General features: G+C 38.2%; 1 protein-coding gene across 1 annotated transcript in view; it reads left to right on the forward strand.

The window, feature by feature from the left end:
• Positions 1-26,169, forward strand: part of grin2ab (glutamate receptor, ionotropic, N-methyl D-aspartate 2A, b) — a gene marked incomplete in the record, with an annotated part of 148,790 nt that overhangs the window by 102,357 nt on the left and 20,264 nt on the right. Inside the window, 6 exon segments of the mRNA XM_014011379.1 lie at positions 6,033-6,199; positions 6,309-6,443; positions 6,530-6,629; positions 10,582-10,787; positions 16,529-16,643; positions 16,762-16,964. Of these exon segments, the coding sequence (XP_013866833.1) occupies positions 6,033-6,199; positions 6,309-6,443; positions 6,530-6,629; positions 10,582-10,787; positions 16,529-16,643; positions 16,762-16,964 (926 nt within the window).

Below are 26,169 nucleotides of genomic sequence, written 5' to 3' on the forward strand. Positions count from 1 at the left end.
TATATATACAGTATATGTATGTATATATGTGTGTGTCATATTTTTTCTTTTTTAACTTTAGTCACCACTCACAGTACTTATATTTTCTGGTCTTAATTGGTTCTTCATCCTCATGTTGGTTGCTCCTGTTCTCCTCTCATCTCTAACCAGTTTAATAAAGAAAGTTAAAGTTTTGCCTTTAAACTTGCCTCCTGCCTGTATTTATACCTGCTATTCCACCTTCACATGACAAATTTCAAAACATCTAAACTTTCCTTTTTAAGCAGCAATCGTTAGCTTATACATAAGAACATTGCGATTCTCTTTAAAAGTTGTGCCTTCACTTTTTTCTCTCATTAGGAATATTTTAAAGAAAACTATCCAAATGATTAAATTTTAAATGTTAACGGGGAAAAAAAAACGTCTGGTGATAACACTCACCTTTCTTTGTCTGCATGATGAATGAGACAGGCACGACCCAGAGTTCAGGATGGGTTTTATTATTTCATGCTCATCTCGAATGAATTGCTTTCCCATCACTTTTCCTTTGAATGTCTTTACTACAGATGGCTGTAAGCATTTTGCTGAAATGTCCCTAATGATGTTATATCAACCCCAAGAAATTATAATGATATACTAAATTATGATTTAGTGTGTTGGTGTTGCCAGTGGATTTCATTTCTTCAGTGCTCCATCAATGCCTGTTTTAAATTTTATGTATCTCAAGCAGCCTGAAACTCCTTCGCAGTGCTGCTTTTCTGGCTCGTCTCATCTGCATGTGACCTCGGAAGCAGCCAGGAGCATCATTTTGTTGACACAGAATTTGCTCTGCTAGTTTGTTTGCACTTTTGTGCAGGCATAAGTGGGATGGTACTTAGCAGCATCTGGGGGCCATACTTTGTCAGGCCAAGTTAATGTAGCTGCGCCATCCTAACTGACCGACTGCATTAAATATTAACACGGCACATCGCTGGCCTCATCGTCATCCTCRTCCCTACTCCAATGTGTTCCTCATTATTCGCAGTGCCAGTTTTTCCCCCCCCTCTCTTTGTGTCGCCTTACTGTATGTCATTTACTGCTCTTCCAGCCTGTTAGTTATTGTTCCCCCCGCGCTCCGTTGCTCAGATCTCTCTTCATCTACCATCACTGGATGTGCACTCAACTTTTCCTCCTTTAGCTTTTCCTGCCACTGACTTTTGGGAAAGTCTCAGTTCATCTCTCATTAGCCTGGATTCTGCACGGCTCTCGTCAGACTTTCCCTTTCTCTTTTTCCTAATCTGATTGCTGTAAACAAAAATGGTATTTGACATGAAATAGTATGTGTGTGAGAGGGGAAGAGAGAATAAGTGAGATACTGTCTTGGTTGAGCTGATGAATTAAACATTGTCATGCTGGCTGATGAGTAAAGCTATATTTTAGGGCCCTTTGTGCTCGTGTAAATGTGTATGTGCCGTGTTTTTGCACTCGGATGGATGCGAAACCGCACATGAAGTGCACAGTATTTGTATAATTAATTTACAATGTCATCAGGAAATCTCTAGACATGTGGGTTATAATGGAGAAACCTATTTATTTTTGTGTGTGTTTTGTGTGTCTGTGTGTTGGTGTGGTGTGGGTGTGTGCCATATTTGTGCATTATTTATATATGTGAGCTTCTTGGTGGACTTATGTGCTTTGAAGAGAAGATGCAGGTCTGTGTCTCTTTCTCTCTCTTCTTTTGTCCTTTATAATTTAACAACTTCACCCCCAACTATCATCCTTTCACTCCTCAGCCTTCAACAAGAGGAGAGTTTTCACATTTTATTATAAATTTTGCCTTTCATTTTCAGCCGCCACTTTAAGGAATCCAGATCGTGACAGTACAGATGCGTGAGTTATACAGTGAAATGTGSAAATATTAAAAATGTAAAAATATTGGATATGTGTGGCATAGTCACGACTTCAGCACCCTCTGTAATCCTTAAAATGACCTCAAATATTGTGACKCACTGTATTTTTATGGTTTTCTTTCAATTATTCATCATGTCCAATCAGCAGTCTTGAAAATGACACTTACTGAAGTTTATATAAAAAGAAAAGTCCTTTCACTTATTAAAAAACAGCCCCTGAAAGTAAAATAAACTTTCAAAGTCAAAAACTGTTAAGAATTAAGATAAAATTACATCACTAATAAAGCTTTTAACAAATGACTCAATTTATTACTACTACTCTWTTTTCACAATGTCTTGCGTCACCTTGTGTAAATAGTGACCCAATACCTCAAAATTGTTTGCAACAAGGAATTTAATTCATCACATACTTTGTACATCATAACTTGTGTCTGAAGCCCTATGTTTTTTGTAATTTATAAAATGTACACATATATAGGCTGTATTCTGAATTTTACTGGAGAACAACAATAATCGTGTCAACTATTTTCATAAGCTTCTGATGATGTGAGAATATTTTGAGGTCAACAYTCAATGTAAAATATGTTTGAGACTCTTATTGTGAAGGACCAAAAGAAGTTCTGCTGCCGCAAACATAATAAACCACATTCAGTTCAAGAAAATGCTTTGTGTTATTTATTTTATATTTGCTTAATAAATGAACACCAACAGACTTTGACTATATCCAACCTGTTTTTTTTAACCCTCTTATATTGTATGAGTCGAGGAGTGTCTCCAGCAGGCACTGTGGGAGAGGTGGCGGGGGCATCCTGGACAGGTCCAACTTCAATGAATGCTCACATGCATGTTTTTGGTCTTTATKAGAGAAAACCCACATATGCACAGGGAGAACATGCAAACTCCACACAGAAAGACTGAGGAAGGGGCGAACCTGTGACTTTCACGCTGTGWGGCTACAATTCAAATCATTGCACTGCTGTGCTGCCCATATTAGGCTACAGAAATTATTTTTAAAAACGTACCTGTATATCCAGTATAACAAATACAGCAGCATTTAGAGGTGCAGTGGAATTTGCTTCATCAGTTTGGAAACACTRTTTCAACTTTTGTTTTAACATTTTAAACTTTGGTCTCAAAATTCAAAAAGGAAACAACTTCATCCTATTTTCCTTGCTGAGCAACCCTTAAACACTGTCATAATCTTGACGAATGATTACCAATCATTTTTTTATTATATCTTTTATCTTTCAAAACTCTGATTTTAATCTCCACCCATCAGCTAATAGTTGCATTTGGCTGAATTTTAATATAATATAATCTTTATCTGACTGTTTTATAAGTTTTTTTTTATCTTCATCAGTGACAACTGGTAATCTGGTTGGAAGTTCTGAACAATCATGTTATCATTGTCCTCTTATTTCTTTTTTTATTATTATTTTTCAGTAGATGTTGTATTCTCCTTGTTACAAGCTGTTACAGGGATTTTTTATAAATCCCCTGGTTCATTCAGTTGCAACTGAACTCTTCTTATCAGAAATTGATGTTTCAAGACTTTGACTATTTGAGGGTTTTTCAAAATAAAACATTTCCAAACTATTTTGAAACTTATGTAGGGTTCAAGCCTAAAGATAAATCAGATATATCTTCTTGTTGAAGCCTTTATTGCAGACTAGAATAATGTTTTGCGGTCATCTAGCGGTGATTTTTAGTTTCTCTCTCAGGGATTTTAGACTCATCCAACCCTCTTTGTGGGCATCCGTGCATTTTCACTCTGCAAATCTGACTGGTAAATGATTTCCCCTCACAGAATGGAGCAGACTGTTGATTTGGCCACACTTAACGTTCTCGCTATCTCTCTGATGGATTTGTTTTGTTTTTGCAGTCCTAGGATGATAAGTTTCATTTTCTTTGAGAGCTCCTTTGGCTGAGTGCTGAAGGTTCACAAAAACAGCTTCCGAACTGCAAATGCAACACTTGGAATAAATTGCAGACCTTTTTACTTGCTTTAACTGATGAAGAAATTACAGGAAAAAGCCCAAACAAGTCAATGAAAAAGCTTTTCAGTTAAGTGTCTTATTACATTTTAGCTGCTAAGGAGAAAAAAAAAAAACAGGAGTAGACAAATTGCAAAAAGCCTTTCTTTGGTTAGGGTATAAATAATCACAAAATAAGAGTAGGCTCTTTGTGTCCGTAGATATTTTTAATCAGTTAACTATCAGATTGATGCTAGTACTGAATCTCATGAGCACAAAAGCTTTTTTCGTTGTTGCTGTTATCTGGTCAGAACTGGGGGAGCTCCTGCTGCCACACAGAGGGATATTTTTTCTCATTTTTTAAATGTGAAAGCCACGCAAGCACAGACAGTGGCACAGGGGCATTGATGAAAACAGGGAGATAGATCTTTCTGAAGTACAATTTCATCCTCTCCACTTTCCACTTTTCTGCTTTTCTTGCACATTGGTGAAGGGAGGGTAGTTAGACCTCTGAGGAACTAACTTTAAGTGTTTGATGGTCAAAACAGAAGGAGCTGCTTTAACAAAGAAACGTGTGTGTGTGTGTGTGTGTGTGTGTGTGTGTGTGTTGTGACATTTGGGGGCAATTTTAAGACAAAATGCCTACATTTGGGGACCTCAGTCGAGTCCTCGTTTGGTTTAAATGCCATTGGTGAGTTGGGGGTTGGGTTTAGGACCAAGGTGTGAATTGAGTTTTAGGTTAGTTTTAGGGTCAGGTAGGTATCTGTAGGCTAATTTAGGGTAAATGGTCAGGTTTAGGATATAAAATTACAAAAAAGTCAACTGACGGGCCTTGGGCAGACTTCATTTTGGAGAAATAACCAAGGCCCACCCAATCAGGGCCAAGAACAAAGTAGATTGCTGCTGTTATGAACAACCCCAATTTAAAAAAATATTATGGAAGTTAATGCAAAAAAGTATTTCTTTAATCCTTATGTTGCCACAAATTTTCCATTATGCAACTAATTAGAATATTTGGATTATTTGCATGAGCAAATAGCACTTCCTGTTCAGCCAGGAGGACTCCTTTATACATATATACATATTTTTTTCTGGAATAGGGATGCAATGTAAAATATTTTTTCTCTAAACTGAATTCATTCAAAGAGCTATCTGAAACATGTAAGATATTAACTGTTCAAAACCTTTCCACAAAAACCCAGCTTAGAAACAATCATCTCTGTTTAAGAATGTTACAGCAGATATTTGTGTGGTCTCTCCATGTGTGGGAAAAGAAGGGGACAAAGCTGGTTTCTGTTTCTCTTTTTCCTCTTTAAAAAATAAAGTGCTTGTTTTTCCTTCTGCTGGAGGTGTCTTACATTTCACTTAGAGGACAAAAAAAAASTTTTTGTTTTCCTCCTCTCTCTACCCCTCTGCCGCCTCTTCTTCTTCATCTCCCCTTGTTTACTCCTACTTTCTAGCTCCTCACTTCTCTCTGATTGAAGGACTGGGTTGCTATTTGTTGTGTCCCAAGAGGGAGAGAAGCTCGGATGACACTTCATGCAAACATACAGTCTGCAATCATTAGCAACTTATTTCACACTCACTTCGGGTTTCATTCATTTTAATAGCCGCTTTGGTTTTGGTGGCGCTTGCTGCCGCCGCCACCGCCGCTTCCTCTCACCCTTGCCTCCACTTTCCTCCCATTGCTGAGACTAAATGATTTAGCTGAGCATTGTGAATTAATGCTGTGAAATTGTGAACATTTAGAGTCGCCGTTTAAAAGAGGATGTCCTATCATTTCTAGTGCGGCAGATATAAAACATCTATATTTTTCTGCATTTATCTCACCAGTATAGAGCCACCCGACATGTGTCAGCTGGCATGATCTTACTATTTGACTCAATTACGTGTCAAAATAATGCATCACTGTACATGTCGGCTACTCAGTGTTGAAGTGGATTAGGCCTGTGACTTATGAGGCAGTTATCTCTAACCGTAAGTCCCCCACCCCGCCCCAACTGTCGCCGGCAGTCACTCTCTCGCAGCTTTGTCTCACTTGTTGACTGAAATTTTCACTCTCTCTTCATCTTTTTCCCTCTCTTTTCCACTTGTCCAACACTTACACTCAAGTCTTCTCTTGCTAAGCCTGATTGCGAGACTAAAGGTGCTGATTTTCATGGGGGGGGGAMTCTCTTCTGTGTCTTTGCAGGACGAGAACTCCACGTTCTTCCAGTTTGGTGCGGCGCTGCAGCAGGAGGCGCTTCTCATGCTTGCAATCATGGAGGAGTACGACTGGCATGTCTTCTCCATTGTAACTTCCAAGTTCCCAGGTTATCAGGACTTCATCAGCACGCTGAGGGTAACTGTGGATCACAGGTAGAAGCGCACACAAACACACGTTCTCATTGTTTTCGCCTCCTAACATTTATTTATGGCTGCTGACAAGATGCGCGTCCTTGTATTATTCGATGGTGTATTGTTACAGCTTTGTACGCTGGGACCTGCAGAGTGTCGTGACGCTAGAAGCTGTAGACGGCGACCCCAACTCGAAATCACACATAGCCCTCAAGAGGATACAGAGCCCTGTTATTCTGCTGTACTGCTCCAAGGATGAGGCAGTGTGAGTGTTTGTGTCTTTCATTTTCCTGTGCTGTTTGTGTCACACTGCCAGGTTTCAGCTGTAAATCTGTCTCCTCTCGTTGACAGATATATCCTGGAGGAAGCTCGGTCGTTAGGACTGATAGGAGCTGGTTACATCTGGATTGTGTCAAGTCTCACCACTGGAAACACAGACTTTACCCCTGAGGTAGTGAAGTCCCCCAAGTGGTAACAGGTGGCCATTTTCTGGTAGTTTGACAGGATGAGAATCATTTTTGATTCCAGGCTGTTGCAGTTCATTTTCAACATGACCTCAATTTGTTTTAGGTTGTTTCACTTTTTTGCTAACTTTGGTAAATTAAATGGTTTTGAGAGTTGGCATGCGTTGATAACAGGTTTCAAAGTAACCCAAACACATACCACAGTGTTACGAAGCCGTGGTCTCCAATTCAATTTGTTTTTATAATACCAATTCACAACCAAATTCATTTTAGGGTATTGTACAAACATTTACATATATTATAAAATGCCAATTAGTAAAGGTTATCTTCGTAGGAAGCCGAATGCATCAATTCTTCACTTTGTTGAAGTCTTTTATCTTGAGCAATCAACCTGATGATCCTGACCATCATACAGTTCATAGTTGAAATGTATTTTACTAAGATACTGAGGCGAAGGCTTTTTAGTTTTATTTAACTTCTTTTTTTTTTTTGTCCCTCCCTGCCTTTGGCCGCAAGGAGTTTTGACACCTCTCCACCTGTTGCTTAAAACCCTTGAGGTTCACACCAAGAAAAGGCCTCATGATGTACTCTACCAGTTGGTTGACCAGAACGCTTTAGAGTCCTTTAGTTGTGTACAGTGGCTGAAGGACACTATTTGCTCACTAAAAATAAAAAGGCCTATTGGTAGTTCACTTAATGCAGCAGATAACACAGTCATTGATTGTCGACCAAAGAAGCAACACCAGTCTCTCCTCTCAAGGCAAATGTTTGAAACAAGCTTCAGGAGTTAGCATGTTAGCAGGTGAAAATGCACTGCCTATTACTGCAGGAAAATAAAGCAGCTAATTGCTAACATCAGCTTGTCAGGCTTTCAACATGACTTGATAAAGGAAGAGAACAGAAGCTAATAAATAATATAAGTTTAATTACTTTATGATTACAAATTACCTAGATTAATGTAGAACACAGCCTGTTGACTCCTAAGTTTTAGGTGACGTTGTATTCAATTAAATTTTGGGTGTACTTGGGAATAAATACAAATTCAGCCTTGATACTAAATACAATTGAAAATAAGAATAAAAAAAGTTCAGAAATTGGTTTAAAATAAGTTCTGAAGAGAGGTGGAGAAACTGCCGACTGTCCTCATTTTCACTTGTCTTCTCTCAGTTTTTTTAATATCTGTGCAATAAAATTAAATAACTATACAAAAATAAGATATTATTTGACTATTATACTGATAAATTAATAATTATTTTGCAACAAGTGAAATCATTTAGGTAGAAAAAGGATTAGTAATTGGATTTTTGTTTTTAAATAAAAACATAAATCATGTGAAGCATTTTTACAAGTTTGTTTTATTACTGTAATAATGTGTTTTAGAGACAGAAAGCCTTGAAGAAACACAGCTAATAATTAATGGCAATGCTTAGTCTTTGTAGTGCGGAAAATTCAGCAATGATCACTTTTAACACTTTTTTGTTCAGCATTGATTTTCTCTCTGTGCCAAACAACATCTGCTTAGCCCCAAACCAGGGAGTTGGATCAAATTACATGCAAATATTATCCAAATATCATCCATCTGAATTATCTGTGCTGTCTAAATACCATAGACATGTGAGAAAATAATTAAAAGTTGGTGCACAACAGAAATTAGGACACCTAAATGTCAAGTCATTCATAACTGTATTACTACAAATTATTGTGTTATTTCTAAAGTGAGAAGTGTTTTTATTGAGAATATTAAACATAAAGTAAAAGAAAATTACTTTAAACACAGCATCAGAAAAGAAACTCATTTTCAGTTTACATTCTAACATATAAATCACAATACTTCTGATCGCAGAGTGGACTGCACTTTCAAAGAAGCCCAGTTGCATGAACATGAGAGGAAAATAAATGCTCTTACTGAAAACCAGAGAAAGATTTAACCATCTAAAAACTATCACCAGGAGCTATGGAACGAATCTTACTGCCACTAATAAGACCTGCAGTATCTGTCCTTCTAAAATATTACCTTAGAAAATATGCAGGAAAGTGCTTTGGACTTGGCACATATTGTTTCTGAAATATTTAGTGAATCTGAGTTTCTGTGACAGCTCAGCCAGTGAACAGAACTTATCATGATGTCAGACTGGAGTAAAAGGAAGAACTCTTGAAAACCCAAATATAAAAAGAGTAGCAGGTTGATGCTCAGGTTCTTTAGGTTGATTCACAGTTTTATAAGCTCTGCATGAATATTATTCACTTTACAATGAACACACTGGAGGGGAGTGACAAGAATGACATAAACTAAGATCAGATTAGTTTTTGACAGTTCAATACACAATTGGCACAAATGGCACAAGATGCATGGTTTGGAATATGGAAGTAATGTGGAGAGTTGACCATAAAAAAACAAAAAACAAAACTTGAATCCCCTCAAAACAGGTAAAAGGCTGCCATGTTATATTTGTAGACTGGAGCCTGTCCAACAGGAACGTGTGGATTTACCATTTAAACTTAAGTCCCGCCTACTCTCCCAACTCACTAACAGACTGTCAAGTTGTCAATCACAGTTTAGGCCTCAAATAACTAATTAAAACCAAACACATTTTTAAAAAAAATACAATACTTTAACATACAGCAAGGTAAGATAAAAAATGTGAATTAAAAATATATAAAAAAAATAAAAAATCAACATCTGAAAAAAATATCTGTTGTGTATTTTATTTATTGATCATGAAAATGTCCCATTTGTTTATATAGAGGGGCAGGACTTACAATTTTTATTGTCAACCTACAATGAGGTGCTCTCATCCTCTGTTGCTTCAACTTCTAGGCTCAGGTCTTGTGTTTAATTACGTCAGTGGTAAAAACAGACTCACCAGGTTAAAAATAGATTTCATTAACTTTATCAGTATTCTGACCTAGTGCTTTGAAAGAGCACTCTGATTGGCTTAAGGCATTACCATTATTAAAATTTTCTGAGCTGGGCTGCAGCTGATTCATGTAAATCTGTTTAAATAACTTCATACTCTGCAGGCTGAGGGGCGGCGGTGGCTTAGTTATCAGCAGGCTGCAGGGTCAAGCCCAGGTTGTGTTAGGTGGGGCATCCAGCATAAAGCAATTGCCAAATCTTTTGTGCAAAGTTCACTCGCTGTGGCGACCTCTGAAGAAGGGGTCAGCCAAAAGAAAACCAACAACAACACTCTGTAGGCTGAACTGAATGAGATTGCTGGCTGGATATGGCCTGGGGGCCACAAGTTGACTATCAGTGGAATATATTATCTGACATAAAGGTGAACAAAAGGGAAAATGTCTTGACTTTTATAGCTTGGATACCTGTGAGGCCTGTGTTGTAGCAACTAAAAACAGATTTTTGTTTGTTTGCTTCAACATTGCTGTTCAGATTATAGATATTGACATCACAGTAAGGTGACACAATTTAAAGTCACTTGACACATACGTGATAATACACAGCAGTGTACTCGTTCTGCTGTGCACAGTATAATCAGTTCAAATGTTCTTCTCACATCAGATATAAAATTATATCCAGTGTTTGCCTGCCCTTTTCTCAAAAGCCTTTCAGACACATTTTTTCTTGTCTCCGCTATTCATTATTCTGCTTGACAGCAATGCTCATATCTGAGTCAGACTAGATATGATTCTAAAGTCCATGGCAAACTGAAATGTAAAAAGCAAGTATTGTAGGGTGGAATGACAGATTCAGAGGGATGAACATAGTCTTGGAACAAAAAGTCTGCCACACTTATGTAATCAGCTGCTCTGAATTATTTCAGGATGGCACATGGAACMAAAAAACTTGCCTGCTTCACATCTTTGAGAATCACATAGGTTTAAAATTGAAGGAGGAGGGGGGTGGGGATAAAATGCTGAGCAGATGTGAAATTTAACCCTACGCAGCTGATGTGGCGCTCATTAGATCTCCCTGTCGTGCAGGTGTATCCCCTGGGTATGATTTCCGTGTCCTACGACGACTGGGAGTACCCGCTGGAGATGCGGGTGCGGGACGGGGTGGGCATCCTTTCCACTGCAGCCTCCTCCCTGCTACGAGAGAAGGACGGGCTGCCGGAGGCCCAGAGCAGCTGCTTCAGCTCGCCGTCGGACTGGGGCCCCGGGAAGGTCCCACCTAGTGCCCTGCGCAGGTGTGTGTGTGTTTATATATATGTGTGTATGTATGATGAGTGTAAAGAGATCAAGGTCCAGGGACTCAAACTGAGTTTGTGTTAAGCAGTCCTGCATAAGTCTTTATAATGTTCCAATGAGAGCGGGAAGTGTGGAGAAAAGAAGCAGGGATGACAGCAGTGTTAAACATTATGTTTTTAATGACATTTAAAACTGTCAGCTTTTGTGCTCAGTTTTTAAGCCAATTGTTGTGGCTTAGCCGGGAGACAAAGAGCTGTTGCTCAGCCAGAACTTTATGTTTTTATTGCTCCGATCCAATCCGATGGTGGGAGTATTTTTCTGCACCTGCTTCAGATCACAATTAGGCCTCACTGTGGTTAAACCAGTATTAAAGGGCCAATATCATGTAGAATCAACTTTTTTGAGTTTTATATCATGTTATAATGTTATACTCTCATAAAAAACATGGCCAAAGCCTTGCTTTGACTCATTAATGCGTGCTTGAGAAATCCTGCAGCATGTTTAGGCAGCCATGCTGAGGAGCAAAACGACAGGTGGGGACCAGAAACGCCTTTTGGGACAGAAACGCCTTTTGGGACCAGAAACGCCCCTGGGACGTGTCTTTAAGCCGAGCTTCCTCATGGCAGAGTGCACCACCTCCCCACAGACCCCGCCCATGACTCCTGCAGGCTCTCGGGTGAAAGTGAAAGTGAAACTTAAACTGTCTGCCGAGCTCCACTACTTCTCACTCAGTGAAGCTCTTTTCAGATTCAAAATACTTTTTGAGGAAATGTATTTTAAGATGCCAAGTAAACTGCATCATAGCAGCCCCCCCCCCACACCGAAATGGGTGAGACAGAAGCAGAAGGAGGTTCTTAAAGAGACAGAGGCCAATTTCAAGGCGTTTAGAAGAGGAAGTGATGAGAAGATAAGTTTATTTTTCTATTTAAACATAAAAAGCATTTTAATAACAGCTAAAGGTGATATAGATACTTCATTATGGTATCGTATTTAAATGTATGCCTGAGAAACACATAATATTGGCCCTTTTAAGCAGATCTTATTAGCTTGATTCCCTTTCTTATTTGGTTACATGGCTCTGTGGCTGCAGCACATACAGTATTTGTGTGGGTTCATGTTAATATGCATAATGTCTTCCTGAGCATTGAACACTCTCTGAAGTCTCTGAGATGAGGATCTGCTCTGTACCTACAAACAACAAGAGAAGACAGAGCAGATACATTAAAGAGAAAGTTGGAGGCATTTGAAGTTAGGTTCTGTGGAATTGTTATGGACAGTTAATATGTTGCTTATTGTAGATAACTCTTTGAACAGCCAGAAATTGGAGAAACAGACTTTTGACTGAACTGACAAGACAACGGTTAATCTGAGCATGGCCAAGAACAAAAAAGTTCACAGCAGTTCTTACAAGTGCTATTTGCCTTAATGATTCCTTTGGTAGAAATAAACTTAGCACAAAAAGTGAGGAAATTTGTTTTTGGTATAATAATCAATGCTTCTTGGCAATGAATCGTTTACTGTTTGAAAGCCTGTTCATTTTATTTTTCAACAGTGCCACATTTGTAATGCAATTTGTAAACTGCATTTGTGGGATGAGCTGTAGAGCTGAGTGTGTGGGTTGTGCACATGAAACGTTTGATATTTTTTTCTGCCAAACAGCTTATTTTGTTGTTGATATTGACACTTGTTTTGAGCTTCTGGCACCTCCAGGTGCTGCCAGTTAGGCTATCTTGTGTCCCACTCTGCTTGCTGTAAGACTTATTGATAAGAATCACTGTTGCAATAAAGAAATAATTAACCAAACACAAAACTTCTTACTTTTTGTGCTGAGTATATTATAACATAGCTGTTGGATGTGCCCCAGGCTGCGCAGGAAGTGTTGCAGCTAGCTGCAGCTAAAGGAGATGTCAGACGTGTGGCTTGGGCTGATTTCAGCTCTGTCAGCTTGAGCTGATATTTACAGTATGAATATCTTATCCTCTTTTCATGTTTGTTTCGTTTCCTCCTATCATTTCAAAGTGGAATATTAGCTGGGTGTTTAGATGTTTATTGATGTCAACAACATTTGTTCAGAATTCTAAAGAGGATGTGTTAAGAAATGCTAATCTCATATTTGTGAATGAATATTTTGACATAAGACATGGGAAATCGGTTTCCTTTTTCCTTAAAATATAGATTGAGTTTGGCTTGTCCAAAGTTTTTTTTTGTTTTATTTTGGTCTTCTGCGACATTGAATTTGACACAATTAGAGGCATCCGGACACACTCCGAGCATGAACAAATGGAAATGTACAACCACTGCACTGTTTGTCATAATGCTTCYTGTCAGGTTTCTGTGCTCTGATATTATGACTGCCTCGTGGATATGAAGCACGCAGTGGCCAAAACATAATTATTAATTCGGAAGTCTATATTAAACCAACTAACACATAAAGGTCATGTTGCTTGGCTCTGTACTGTACATCCATAATGACTTATGGGTTCCCTCATTAGAATAAGAACAATAGTTCATTCTCCCCATTATAGCTTTAATATCCCATTTCCTACCATTTATAAATCATTATACTAATATATATCAAGCATATACACAAATACAAGCTAATTTATATTATTTACTGAGAATCTTCTTTCTCTAAGAGGCACTTTTCTTGCCTCAGACGGTTATTAGGTAGAGTTTGTTAAAGCAGCTGCAGTCGGTTTTGTGATAATGAACTGACAAGTTGGATTTCCTTGCTCGGAGTTAGAAGTGGAAAAGGCTGTGATCAGAATCCTGCATAAATTAGTCTAGATTCCATCTTGCCGCAGTGAGCATATAAACAGCAGGAGGTGGAAAGAAGTGAGTAGGGCAACATGATCTGCCACTTTAAAGACACTATCAGACCTGCTGGACTCCATGCCACTGGATCATCTTAGACTCAACCTACTGGGTTTGAGTGTTTATCCTTTTTAAATTTCWAAATGTTTTCCCTTTGCTGTTTTTGATGTAAACACTGAATGAAGCAAACCCTCTAAGCTGTCTTTTTTTTTTTTGCCTGGTCATTAAGAAAGAGCCACAGTTGTCTCTTTTTTCATGCAAAAAAATGTCTAACAGAACTATTTCATTGCACAGCAACTCAAATATTCTCACCCAAACAATACTAGCAGRGAAATTATTAGCATTTCTTTTCCTGTGCATGCTTAATTAAAGATAACCATTGCAAAATATAAAAACAAACATACCTTGAACTTAATAAAATGGTGCAGTTTGAAGATGTTTACTTTTCTAAATATACTGTTACCCAGTTCTAAAAYGCAGGTATGCACTGAGTGTAAACAAGCCTTCTGCTGAATTTKCTAAAACTTGTTAAAAATTGAGTCATGTGGTTTTTTTTACAAAAGTAAACAAACGATAAACACATGTTTAAGCACATTTAGCCAAGTGCTTTTTTTACACTCAGCAGTACGTACCTGCTTTTTTAGAACCCATTTCAAAGGATCAGTACTATCATCTTCATCATTTATTTCCTTAGTACAAATAATCTAACAAACATTAAAAATAAATAAGTTATTTTTATTTCATTGTAGCTCAATTTTTTTTGAACCACATAGAAACATAACATAAACATGAATAGATAAAGCCCGTTTGATTGATTTGAATGGTTCAAAAACACGAGACTCTTCTCTTCATATCAAAAGTATTTGTTGTTTTTATACTTTTTTGTTTGTTTGTTTGTTTGTTTTTCTTTCCAAAATGGTAAAGAAAGCTAAAATCGGAGGAGACAGCAGTTTCCCAGAATAGACTGCAACAGTGTTTCCGCTATATGTATTCAGCCGTGGCAATTTGCTGCGACAAGGGCATCACCTGCTGCACAATGATGAATTCAGAAAAAAAAATAAAAATATTTCTGTCAACATGCTGCTAATAATTGAAACCTTTGTAAAAAATAATAATAAATGAAGACAGCTTCAATTAAAGAACACTGAGGAGTCTATTATGTGTAATTGTGTAGGTAAAGCTAATTGTTTGTATTTGCTGGGAAAGGGTGGATTYAAAGYAGCTGTTTTGTGTTTTTTGCGACTYTTGTTTACTTCTACCACAGTGGGAGAGGAAAAGGACCAACTCCTGAGTCTTTGTACAACAGATGCACGTCTCTAACCCCTGATCTGACAACAGCGTTTAATTGCGTCAACATTAATATGTCTCCCGCCGAYGAGACAACATAAAATCCCACCTTTTTGAATTGAGAGTAATTATCATAGTTTTCACCTGCAGGGTGCACGCTGAAGCAGGACTCAAATGATTCCTCTCATGCATCTTGACTTTCTGTCACAATATTTGAGTTTATGCATGAATCCTTCATGGCCCCGTGCCTCAGTAAGCTCACAGAAAAAAAACCTGAAGTACTGTTTGACTGTCCTGTTTAAAAATAACCATAAAAGGGCTAAATGGTTTGCGTTTGAAATTAAGATGAAGCAATAAAATTATTCTCTTAACACACTGTTGTTACTTGGTTTCAGTCCAACCTAGCCTTTTTTAAAGAAATGTTTTATTTTGACCTACCAATCATTCAGGAATAACAGCTTCTAAACTCAAAAGGATAAACCCCTGTTGTGTCGACAGGTGAAAAAATGTGCAAATAACCATTTTTAAGATGGATTTTTAGGACACCGTTTGCTGCAGTTTCATTACATTCTATTAAGAAAAAAATAATAATAAATAAAAGATAACAATTTGACACAAAGTATTTTTGCACCAACAAGGACATTTCCAATGAGATCCAACCTTGTCATCCATTAGATGATTAACTGGAGGATGATGCATCTCTCAGGTCCTGCGTCAGTTTATTTTTTTTCTCTATCGATTTTTAAGACACGACTTTCCAAATCTGTTCAACTGCTGTAAAAAATATAACAGTGATTCAGGCATAACACTTCTTTTGTGCGCTTCACTGGTACATTATTATATTTCATTTTTTACATTCAGCTGTGGTCAGGTGCAAGGATCAGACAAAAAAGCAGTTATAAAACAGCCATRAGTCAAAAAATAATAAATAAAAGAAAGAATGGTCGAGACCTCTGAGAGCTATTGATCATTGACGACTGCCCTCCCTTACTCTTTTCATGATGGCCATTAATAAAAACAAATTTAAAAGTATTTAAGTCAAGATGGTGTCCATCCTTGGAATAAGTCTTTTCACTCAGGCAACATTTATTCCTCCTCAGGGGGAATTCAGGCTGTTATCCTGTGTTTTAACACTCAGATCATCCCTGCGTTCTGATTTATTTTTCTTTATTTTTAATTTTTTTCCTGGAGTGAATGTATTCCTAATCCCACATGACTGCATGYAAAGCTGGCTCGTTTTCTCTTTTCTACTGCTTCACTTTAGTGAGYGTGTAAATGTTTCAGCAACAGATCTGTTTGAGTGTGCAGGAGAGAGCTGTAGTGAGTAAGAGAGTCGAGGGCAGTGACTTGTCTTTCAGGCGTATATCTGGTGAGAAATCAATGCAGAATGTTGATGGGAGAGATCTGTGGCCTCTGACTCCTCCCCACCCCACTCACACACAGATTCATGCTGAACCGGGCACATACACACACACACACACACACAGTGGGAGAAGATGGCATTGATTTAAAGAGAATCCTCTCGCAGTGATTACCGAGTGTTTAACTTGTTATTTGAAATGTATCGGCTCCTGTGCAYGAAGCGTGACAGATAGAAAAACAACAGCTTCCTCACTCTGCTGATTCCCGTGTGTTTCAGACACATGATGCATGTGTGGAAYGAAGGACGAGATCTGTCCTTTACTCCAGATGGTTACCAGGCCAACCCCAGATTGGTTGTCGTCGTCTTGAACAGTGAAAGAAAGTGGGAGAAGGTAACAAACAAGCACAGGATTTTTCTTCCTTTTTTTTCCTTACATAAGAGCAGCTAAATTTAAAAATAAAACGCCTAATTTAGATTCCTGTCCCTGATTTCTGTTTGTGCTCGTGCAGATGGGCCGCTGGGAGAACGGGACACTGTCACTGATGTTCCCCGTGTGGCCGAGGTATAACGCCCACGGGGATGAGGACGCCGATGAAAACCACCTCTCCATCGTCACTCTGGAGGAGAAGCCTTTTGTCATTGTCGACAACGTGGACATCCTAACTGGCACCTGCATGAGGAACTCTGTGCCCTGTCGTAAACATATCAAACTGTAAGTAACCCCCAACACTCCGTGGACCGCCTCACCATTAAATTAAATCAAGAGCCAAATGAAAGTCATAAAKGTGTCATGGGAAGGGTTTGATGCCGTGAAGTGGAGGCGTCTCAGGAGGTAAAACAGACCCTGAATTGTTCTGAAAACAAGCCAGATCTCAGATGAATAAAGGTGAAGCAGGGCGATGTTTCTTGTTGTCTGAGAAGAATTATGACTCTCTGTTAGCTGCACAATACAGATACATTGGATTTTGTTCAAAYCTTTAAAAAAAGTGTTTTCAGTCTTTCCGACAACATAATTGTCTATCTTTACTCCTCCACTTCTTGTCCATTCTGGGCCCACTTGTTTTAGCTTTATATAATAATGACTCATCATCTGTTTATGTTTGAGACTGACAGCCAGATGTATAGCTCACAGTGTATTAAATAGTCGTGGTGGTGTACACATCTGAAGGCTGAGAATTTCTCATTTCGTTATTGGAGTACCATTTCCATCAGCAATAAAATTAATGAGTCTCTTTTGCCGTTAGCGCGCTAACATCAACCTGTAATTGCAAGTGTAAACCGCCCTCCCCCCTTTTTAAATTTGATTGTTGTTTGTTCAGTTGATGGTTTTTTTAGATTGCATAAGTGTGCTGCTTGTTTTAAGTGGTGTAGCTGTGATTTATTATTTGCAGAGTTTTCTATTTATTGTTCATGCAAATTAAGGATGAAGCTGCTGGGATCCAATTTGAGCATTTTTTTTATGTTTTTCAACCTTAAAAGTATTTCTTGAAAAGTAACAGAGACCAGTCTATGGGCACTTTCTGAGAGTAAAATCCTAATTTAAATATTTCCACTAACATGTCCTTGTTCTTTAGCTTACTGGTCTTTTTTTCACTRTTTTTTACTAAATCTTAAATGTGGTTAAAGGTTGAAGTTTACATTTAACAACTTCAGAATGGAAWACATCCWTTGTTGTTRGTGCAAGGCTTATGTTGYTCAAGTTCAAGTTTATTTRTATWRYGCCMCRTCACAACACGTTGTCTCAGGGCACTGTACATAAAAAGAACAATCTAAAGAAGAAACCAACAGGCTGCGTTGAATCACTTCATCACAGTCACCCATCCTGAGCAAACGGTGGAGAGGAAAAACTCCCTGCTAATCAGGAAGAAACCTCCAGCAGAACCAGGCTCAGGACAGGCGGCCATCTGCCTCGACCAGCTGGTTGAGGGACAGGAAAGAGGCACAGGTAAACACAGAAGAACTGGTCCGGGACTGGTCCAGGTGCACCTTCTTCTGGAAGAGACAAAGAAAAAACATGATAGAAATAATTACAATAAACATGTAGAGAAGAGAGACTAAAGACAACAACAGAGTGAGGAGATGTGCTCGGTTTGTGCTCCAGCAGTCTAAGTCTATAGCAGCAGAAATGAAAAATAATTCTGGAAACCTAACTCTAACTATGATTTATCAAAAATGAAAGTCTTCAGTCTAATCTTAAAAGTAGACAGAGTGTCAGCCTCACGGACAGAAACTGGAAGTTGGTTCCATAAGAGAGGAGCTTGATAACTGAAAGCTCTGCCTCCCATTCTACTTTTAGAAACTTGAGGAACCACAAGTAAACCTGCAGTCTGAGAGCGAAGTTTTCTGTTAGGAAAGTATGGAGCAATAAGATGTTTAATATATGATACGTCATCTGCCCGTGACCTGTGCTAACACTGTTAAAGATGGCATTTAAAATTTATATTCAAAATGTGCTCATTGAAAATAATATAGATGGACCATGTGGTCCAGCTCAGACTCTGTCTACAATTGGAGGCTCAAACTGCAAGTTTGATGTCKTGTAGGGAAACGTTACCAGTGTTAGCAATGTTAGCAGTGTTAGCAACAAAAAAAGCTGCACACCAGTGGCAAAAGCTGTGTTCCATTCTGACATGTTTAAATGCAAACATCACCATTCAGCCACAACATTGAAGACTTAACTTTTACTTTAGATTTGCACATTTAAATTTAGATTTTAACATTTAGAGTCTAGACAAACAATTAACATTTAAATTGAACATTTAGTTAAAAATAACAAAACATAAGAACAGTGAACTAAATAAGAATAAAACACTAGTGGACATTTTTTAACTAGGATTTTACACTCAAAAAGTGAGCTAAATAATAAAATTATTAGTTTCCAAAATTGTATTTTACACTCGGTGACCCATACTTGCCAAACGTAGTTCATATTCATCAATTCMCATTTAGATTTAAATTCTCAAAAAAATTTGCACAAAGCCCTTGTCATAATGACTAAGTTATGTAGTGAACTTATAAGCAAAATCTGTAACTAGATGCCAACTGCCACGTGCCTTTCTTTACTGACTGGAAAAAGCCAAAGTGACAGAAAACAGGTCAACAATGACGACATCCACGAAGGAACTCATTGTACAACAACTTTCATGGTTGGTACATTTATACACTCGTATTTGTTAAGTAAAGTATGGAAGCATTAGAATAGACTTGAAACAAACCTGACTGGTCAGAAAAAGCTTTACAAAAGCCTGTCTGTTTCAATCCTGAGCTGTCTTTGTGTTCCACCATCCTGCTTGATATTCCTGACAGCTGTCTTACTTGTTCTGTTTCGCATTAAACAGCAGATTCACTCTTTATTTCCACCTAAACAAATTTTACGCTTGTCCGATTCTGCCATATTTGTTTACCTACCCAGACGACAGCCGGCCTGGTTTAGGTAAATCATTTGACTCAGTCTTCTAAGAGGATTTTGATTGATTCTGTGGTGCTTTGTTTACACTGACTGTGGACCCATATTTTAGGACTGTATATCAGCATAGCTGGAAAGCTAGTAGAAGAAACTTTTTCAAACTGCACCATCAGATATACWGGGTGAGTCAGAAGTCACAGTACACCATTTTATTTCAGAAATAAAAGRGGAAATGACATATCTGATTAAGCCAGCAAGTAATGGGTGAGGGGGGCTATCTTTAGATGCCCTTGATCCAATATGGCAGCTTTCAAGATGGTGGCCATGTGTTAAGAGATAGGCCCCCCTCACCCATTACGTGCTAGAATAGATGTCATTTTCTCTTTACTTTCTGAAACAAAAGGGTGTCCTGTGGCTTTTGACTCACTCTGTAGTTCAGGATAACATTTTTTTTTCATATAKTACTTTTAATTGGTTGCTGACATTTAAAATTTAAATTTGAATTAAAGATAAAATTAAAAGGTAAAATTCCGAATGGTAAATTCGTATTACTCAGCAGCAGGTAAAAAGGTGATCATGTTTTTGCCTGTGTATCCAGTGGACATATCATGCTTTTAAATCCTTCTTTTCACATTTGAATCATTCACTTGGGGTCTATATAAAGTGAAACTTCAATGCTTTGGTTTAAATTTGTCCTTACTCCACAAGCCCCTCGTTCACCCCTTTTCTGAGATGTGTCTCAGATCAACTCGTTTTCATGCTGTAAATGTTTAAATCCAAATGAGGCGCTTCACATTCCACCCCCTCCAGCTTCCAGAAGGGTACATTCAAGTTTGATAGGGGTTTGTGTCTATCCAGTGGTCCATAAACATTCTTAATTCACAAATAAATTAAAAGATGCCAACGACAAACTGTGTAGTTAGTAAGTTCAAACTTTCTTTAGACATTCTGTCACAAATACTGTGCCGTAATACGGTAGTTCAGAAAACACAATACAGAATAGAAAGAATTGACAGGAAAAACATGACCTAAACAGAATATAAGGATGTCGCAGCACCAGGAAAGAGTAAATTCAACTTTTCTGCACTCCTTGAGACTCCAAGTACACAACAAGATGTATTCAATGTCTAAAAAATGCAGATAATGTGTGATATGTTCCCTTTGAACCACTAGATGGATTTTAATAAAACTCTTAGAAAATAATTGCTGAATCTACAACTGACTAATACTGAAATTTATTGGAGTTATCAATACAACTTGATATAACTTGAGTTTTTGCCACTTCATCTTATTAATTGGAAATGTAAAAGTTTGTTGGATTTTTTTTAACATTTAAGTATTTATGGCATGTTGTCCATCATGTTCAGGAGTGCAGTGGACCTATATTGTGCAGGCAGCTATAACCTAAAAATGTATTTCATTAAAAAAATAAAAATAAAACTGGTAGACAGTGGCATAAAGTCCAATACTGCACAGGAACTGTGACAAGGACATTGATAGTGGGGGAAAAAATGTGTATGTGTGTGTGTGTGTGTGTGTGTGTGTGTGTGTGTGTGTGTGTGATATTAATCCATCGTCAGCAAACCTGTTGAAAAATCTCACCGTGTTCTAGCTGCGGACAGAAGCTGAAGCAGTATTTAAGGAGGAATGCTGCTCACCTGCTCTACAGAAACCCTTACAAAGCCCAGCCTCTATAGTATTCTGTTCAGCAGCTACGAGGCAGTCTGTCCTGTCATCAACCTCTCCAAGTTCTCTTTTATCGTCTCCGTATGTTTCCCCCCACCACCAGACCCCACCGGCTGCCAGTGGCTGTTCACATCATATTACAAATTCTGGTCCTGGCAATCCAGGCCCCTCCGGGACACGTGTGTCGTGTCTGCAGGCTACGCTCTATTTAAACTTGCCAGCGTAAGCTCTGCTACAGAGCGTCACTTAGCTCCCCCCACCCAACCGTCTCTCGTGGCAGTGTCCTCGACAATTCACCTGGCCTTCACATCTCTCTCTGCATCTTCCTCAGTAGGAAAATGTCTCTCCTCCTCCACAGGGACGACATCTAACTACTCTACATACAGTATTCTGCTGGTAATAAACACCTCTTCTTTCTGTTAAAACTGCTGTTTAAAAAACAGACATCACCCATCCCAGCTAACATGGGTTATTTTCTTCGTATGTTTCCTTTAGTTTGTTTATCTGACATCCTTTATAGATCTGAGGAATATTGTAAAATCTGTCAGCTTGTCGGAGCAGCTAACAGAATGGAAATGTTTCACAAATTCATRTTCATTCATCTTCCTGCGCAAATTCTTGAAATGATCGTAGTAATAATTTATATATGCAAATTTCTTTTTCTGCCTCAGTGCTGTAATGTATTGTAGTTTCTCCTTTGCAATAATAATGGTGTACKAAAAGGACTCACATTAGCTGGAGCTGAACTTTATTATTTCAATGGGTTTTTTTATTGCCTGCCTTTAATGAGGGCGGGTGATCATGTCATTGCCTGTGTTTGTTTGCCTTTTAGCAAAAGATATCATGGACTAATGGGCTGATTATATTGAAACTCTCAAACAGTAATCACTGGGTATGCATCTGCACCTGTTTATCATTTGGAGTCMARCTAATTCAAAATGGTCAACACAGCTAATCAAACTTATCAAACACACTAAATAGCTTTAACTTATTTAATATTATAGCTACTGACAAACTTTGGTGTGATACTTGAGAGTTATCAGAAACACTTCAAAGGCAAACATCATTTCTTTAAAACTTTGACACAGAAGTCATGTGATACGTATTTATTCAAAGAATTCTAGTTTTATTTATATATCTGATTGAGGCTCTACTTTATTAAGCTTGTTAGGATTTAGTTTTGGTCTGATTTTGTATTTAGTCAATCTGTTTCTGTTTGCATTACGAGGGCAATATCATGTAAAATCAACTCTTTTTAGCTTTATATCATGTTATTTCACTATCCCCTCATCAAAAACATATCCAGAGTGTTGCTTTGACTCAATCATGCACATTTGAGAAATCCTGTAGTGTCTTGAGGCAGCCATGCAGGAGAATAAAAATGACCGGTTGGACCTAGAATCACCTTTTAGGAGCAGCTCCTCCTCTGAAATGTGTCTCCAAGCCGAGCTTGCTCATCACAGAGCACCTGGTGAAACCGCATCTGCTGAGCTCATTATACTAACTACTTCTCAGTCCAGTCCTTTTGAGATTAAAAAAATGCCTTTGAGGAAATGCATTTTTGGATGCCAAGGACACTCGCTTCACAAGGATAACATGGTTCTAAATAAATGGTTGGACTTCAGTTTTTGAAGTACATGTAAGGTTTCAGTTGCATCCCGAGTTGCCATTTTCCATTTTTTTATTATTATTTCAACAAAATAGGCTACAAATCTCCTAAGACTGGTTGTAAACATCAAGAAGCATTGTTGTGATGGTGTGATGGAATCGRTGGGGGGTTCTTAAAGAGACAGAGGCCAATTTCAAGGCGTTTAAAAATGGCTATGACGCTAAATCAAATAAATTTTTGATTTATACATATAAACAGCATTTTCAAAACAAGTGAGGGTGACATAGTTACTCGATTTTATGCCTGAGAAGCACATAATATTGGCCCTTTAACTGCAGTACATGTTAACACTTGAGGGTGTAGCCAGTCAGGCAATATGGCATGTTCTGCACTCTGAAAAACATACAGCATGTTGTTATATTATTCTATCTATTATTTAAAATTCCTTACTGGCCTATTTTTGAATGCAGGGGTCCCCAGCAGGTGGACCACTGCCCTAAAAAAAACATTCAGACCCAAACCCAAATAACATCTCATCTGGACCCAGATCTGTTCATAAATTTAAGTTGAATTAAATATTTTTTGGATAACATTTTTTCAAACTTACCATTGTTTCCCTAGAAATTCATTTTGCGCAGCTTTCCTGGTACAGATATTGGTCATTCTGGCTTGTGGCGTCACAGTCGGTGTGACGRTTGTTGGACACAGATGCAGACACAACGAGGGAGCTAAAAGAAAAAAAAACAATGAACTGGAAAGACTTTTATTAACAAAATAAAAAGGGCAGATGAGGCAGTAACACCTTAAAAACTCAGGTGAACATGAAGGGGACCAAGACACACGGTGTAAACAAATACGACCTGCTGAGGTGGTGGCAGACAATATAAAGAGCTATGCTTGATGAAGGAGGCAGCTGGGCTGATTAGAGACTAGGAACAGGTGTGAGTGGCAGACTGGCTGGAAGCTGACTGAGGGTGAAATGAGAAATGACACAGGGAACACAGAGAAGCTAAACAGGAAAACAAGACAATAAAACACAACAATACCAAACAATAAACAGACCGAGAAGACCTAAAACAATAAATAATATAAAATTAAATTAAATTAAAAAACAAGGATTGTGACATTTTTCTCTCTGCTACCTGTCCACAGAGAGGTGTAGGCCTAAAAATACATTATGGTGTGTGAAGAAAATCAACATTGCTGCCACTAAAAGAAAATTTTAATATATACAATCTGGACTTTTGCTATATATACAACTATATAATTTTTTCTTTTAATTTATATGATTTACTCCCATCTGGGCTAATCTATACAGAAGCATTGTACAGCACAGTAAATTATTTTGGAGCACAGTTACTTCTGGTTTATCCTTTGCTTAGCTCCCAATATTTTTTGGGGGGGGTGGGATTCTAATAGGTCATAAAACAAACACTGTCAATTTTTACAGAAAGCAGTCTGCTTGTGATTAACAGCCCTGTTGTATTTAGTTTCATAAAATCCAGCGTCTCAACCAGAGAGAAGACAACTTGGCACGGTCATTAGTGCTGAGAAGCATTGGATAATTTAGGACAGGACTGTCAGTGGCAGCCACAGGAGAGGAGCATTGAAAGAAGTCAACTTTAATTACTCTCTTTGAAGATTTGTTTTTGCTGCAGTCCACTATAATAAAAGTTTTTTGTATCAGACTGACAGATGGGGCTGCTATGAGAAAGAGAGATGTATCATAACAAMCACTTAGATTAGCAACACTGCAGGCATGAACAATTAGACGACTGAGTCAGCACTCATGGACAGTTTATCTCTTGACCTGAGCAGTCATGTGTTTCTCTGAAGCCATCGCGCCGCCGTGGAAGTCACAGACCAAGGAGGCTTCTTCCCTCTCGGCGGTCATTTACATTTGCTGCTTCTGTGTGCAGCCATCCCTGTGTGTGTCCATACATTTAGAGCTTTGACATGCTTTCTGTGTCCGTGTGCACACAGCTGTTGACGCACATGTGCTCGTGTTCAGTCTATTTTTGGAWCAGCTGTCATTCCATTCAGGAATGTACAGGTTTACCCTCCAGCATAAGTGGGAATAATAAGTAATGAAAAAAATGGGAGGTGTGTGTGTGTGTGGTGGGGGGGTAATTTGAGTGATTTTTCATCCAGAAATATGACACAACTTTCCATTTCTTTATGGTCCCTGGGTGACAGATCCAAGTGTGAATAAAAATATTTTTTTCTCGCAAGGTATTTTTCTCCTCATCTTGCCGTTTGACTTCATTGTTCTTTGTTGCTGCTACATTATGCAAGTTCATGTCACATAAACTAAAAAAAATAGAATTTTGATTTACTGATTTGTGTCAAATAATCAGAATCAGAAKCAGCTTTATTGCCATTGTCAGTGATAAACACAGACTAGGAACTTGCAGTTTAGAACATCCTTTCAGAGAAAGGCACACATAACAAACATGGGGGAACAAATGTCCAAGGTCTTTTGCACTACGATGCTCTACCTTTTGCAGCTTGGAATACACACAATAGGAAAGGTGAGTTAAAAAAAGAGCTCTGATCCTGTGTTTTACACAGAAACACAGTAAAAAATAATAGCTATTTTGTCTTACAATCTTTTAAAGTAAGTGAGCTGACCAACACTGTGGCCACAATGAGAAATTGTAACAGAACACTATTTAAATTAGAGACATTGGGCCGCGTGCAAGAATATGTTTGCATTCTTATCCTAAATTTCTCTTACTTTTGTTCGTACGAAGGGTTCATACGGACATGTTACGTCAAATTCAACAAACTCTTCTATCTTCAGGAAAAGTGTGTGAATGAGGAGCGTAAACTGATGAATGCGTATCAGCTGCTCGTGCACGAGGAGAAGAGAGTAGCATAATTACCACCCTAAAAACACCATATAAGGATACGTTTCCTGCCACACATACCAGGAAGTGTCCATTCATAAGTGACATCGCAAAGTAAAAAAGAAGAACTTTACGAGTTTGGAGATTGAAGTTCTGCTCTCGGAGATCCACAAAAATAAATTCATTTTAGCAGCATCAGTTGTGGAATTAAAGGATCTGCTTTAAAGCCGAGGAATGAAAAGATTACTGCTGTTAATGTCGTGTCTCCCGTGGGTCGTACTGTCACAGAAATAAAAATTTAATTATATTCATCTCTTTCTGTAGTCCTACTCTGGTTTTTCTTTGGTCAAATATTTTTAATTTCAGT

Source organism: Austrofundulus limnaeus, unplaced genomic scaffold (assembly GCF_001266775.1).
Source record: "Austrofundulus limnaeus strain Quisiro unplaced genomic scaffold, Austrofundulus_limnaeus-1.0 Scaffold80, whole genome shotgun sequence".
Taxonomy (NCBI): Eukaryota; Metazoa; Chordata; class Actinopteri; order Cyprinodontiformes; family Rivulidae; genus Austrofundulus; species Austrofundulus limnaeus.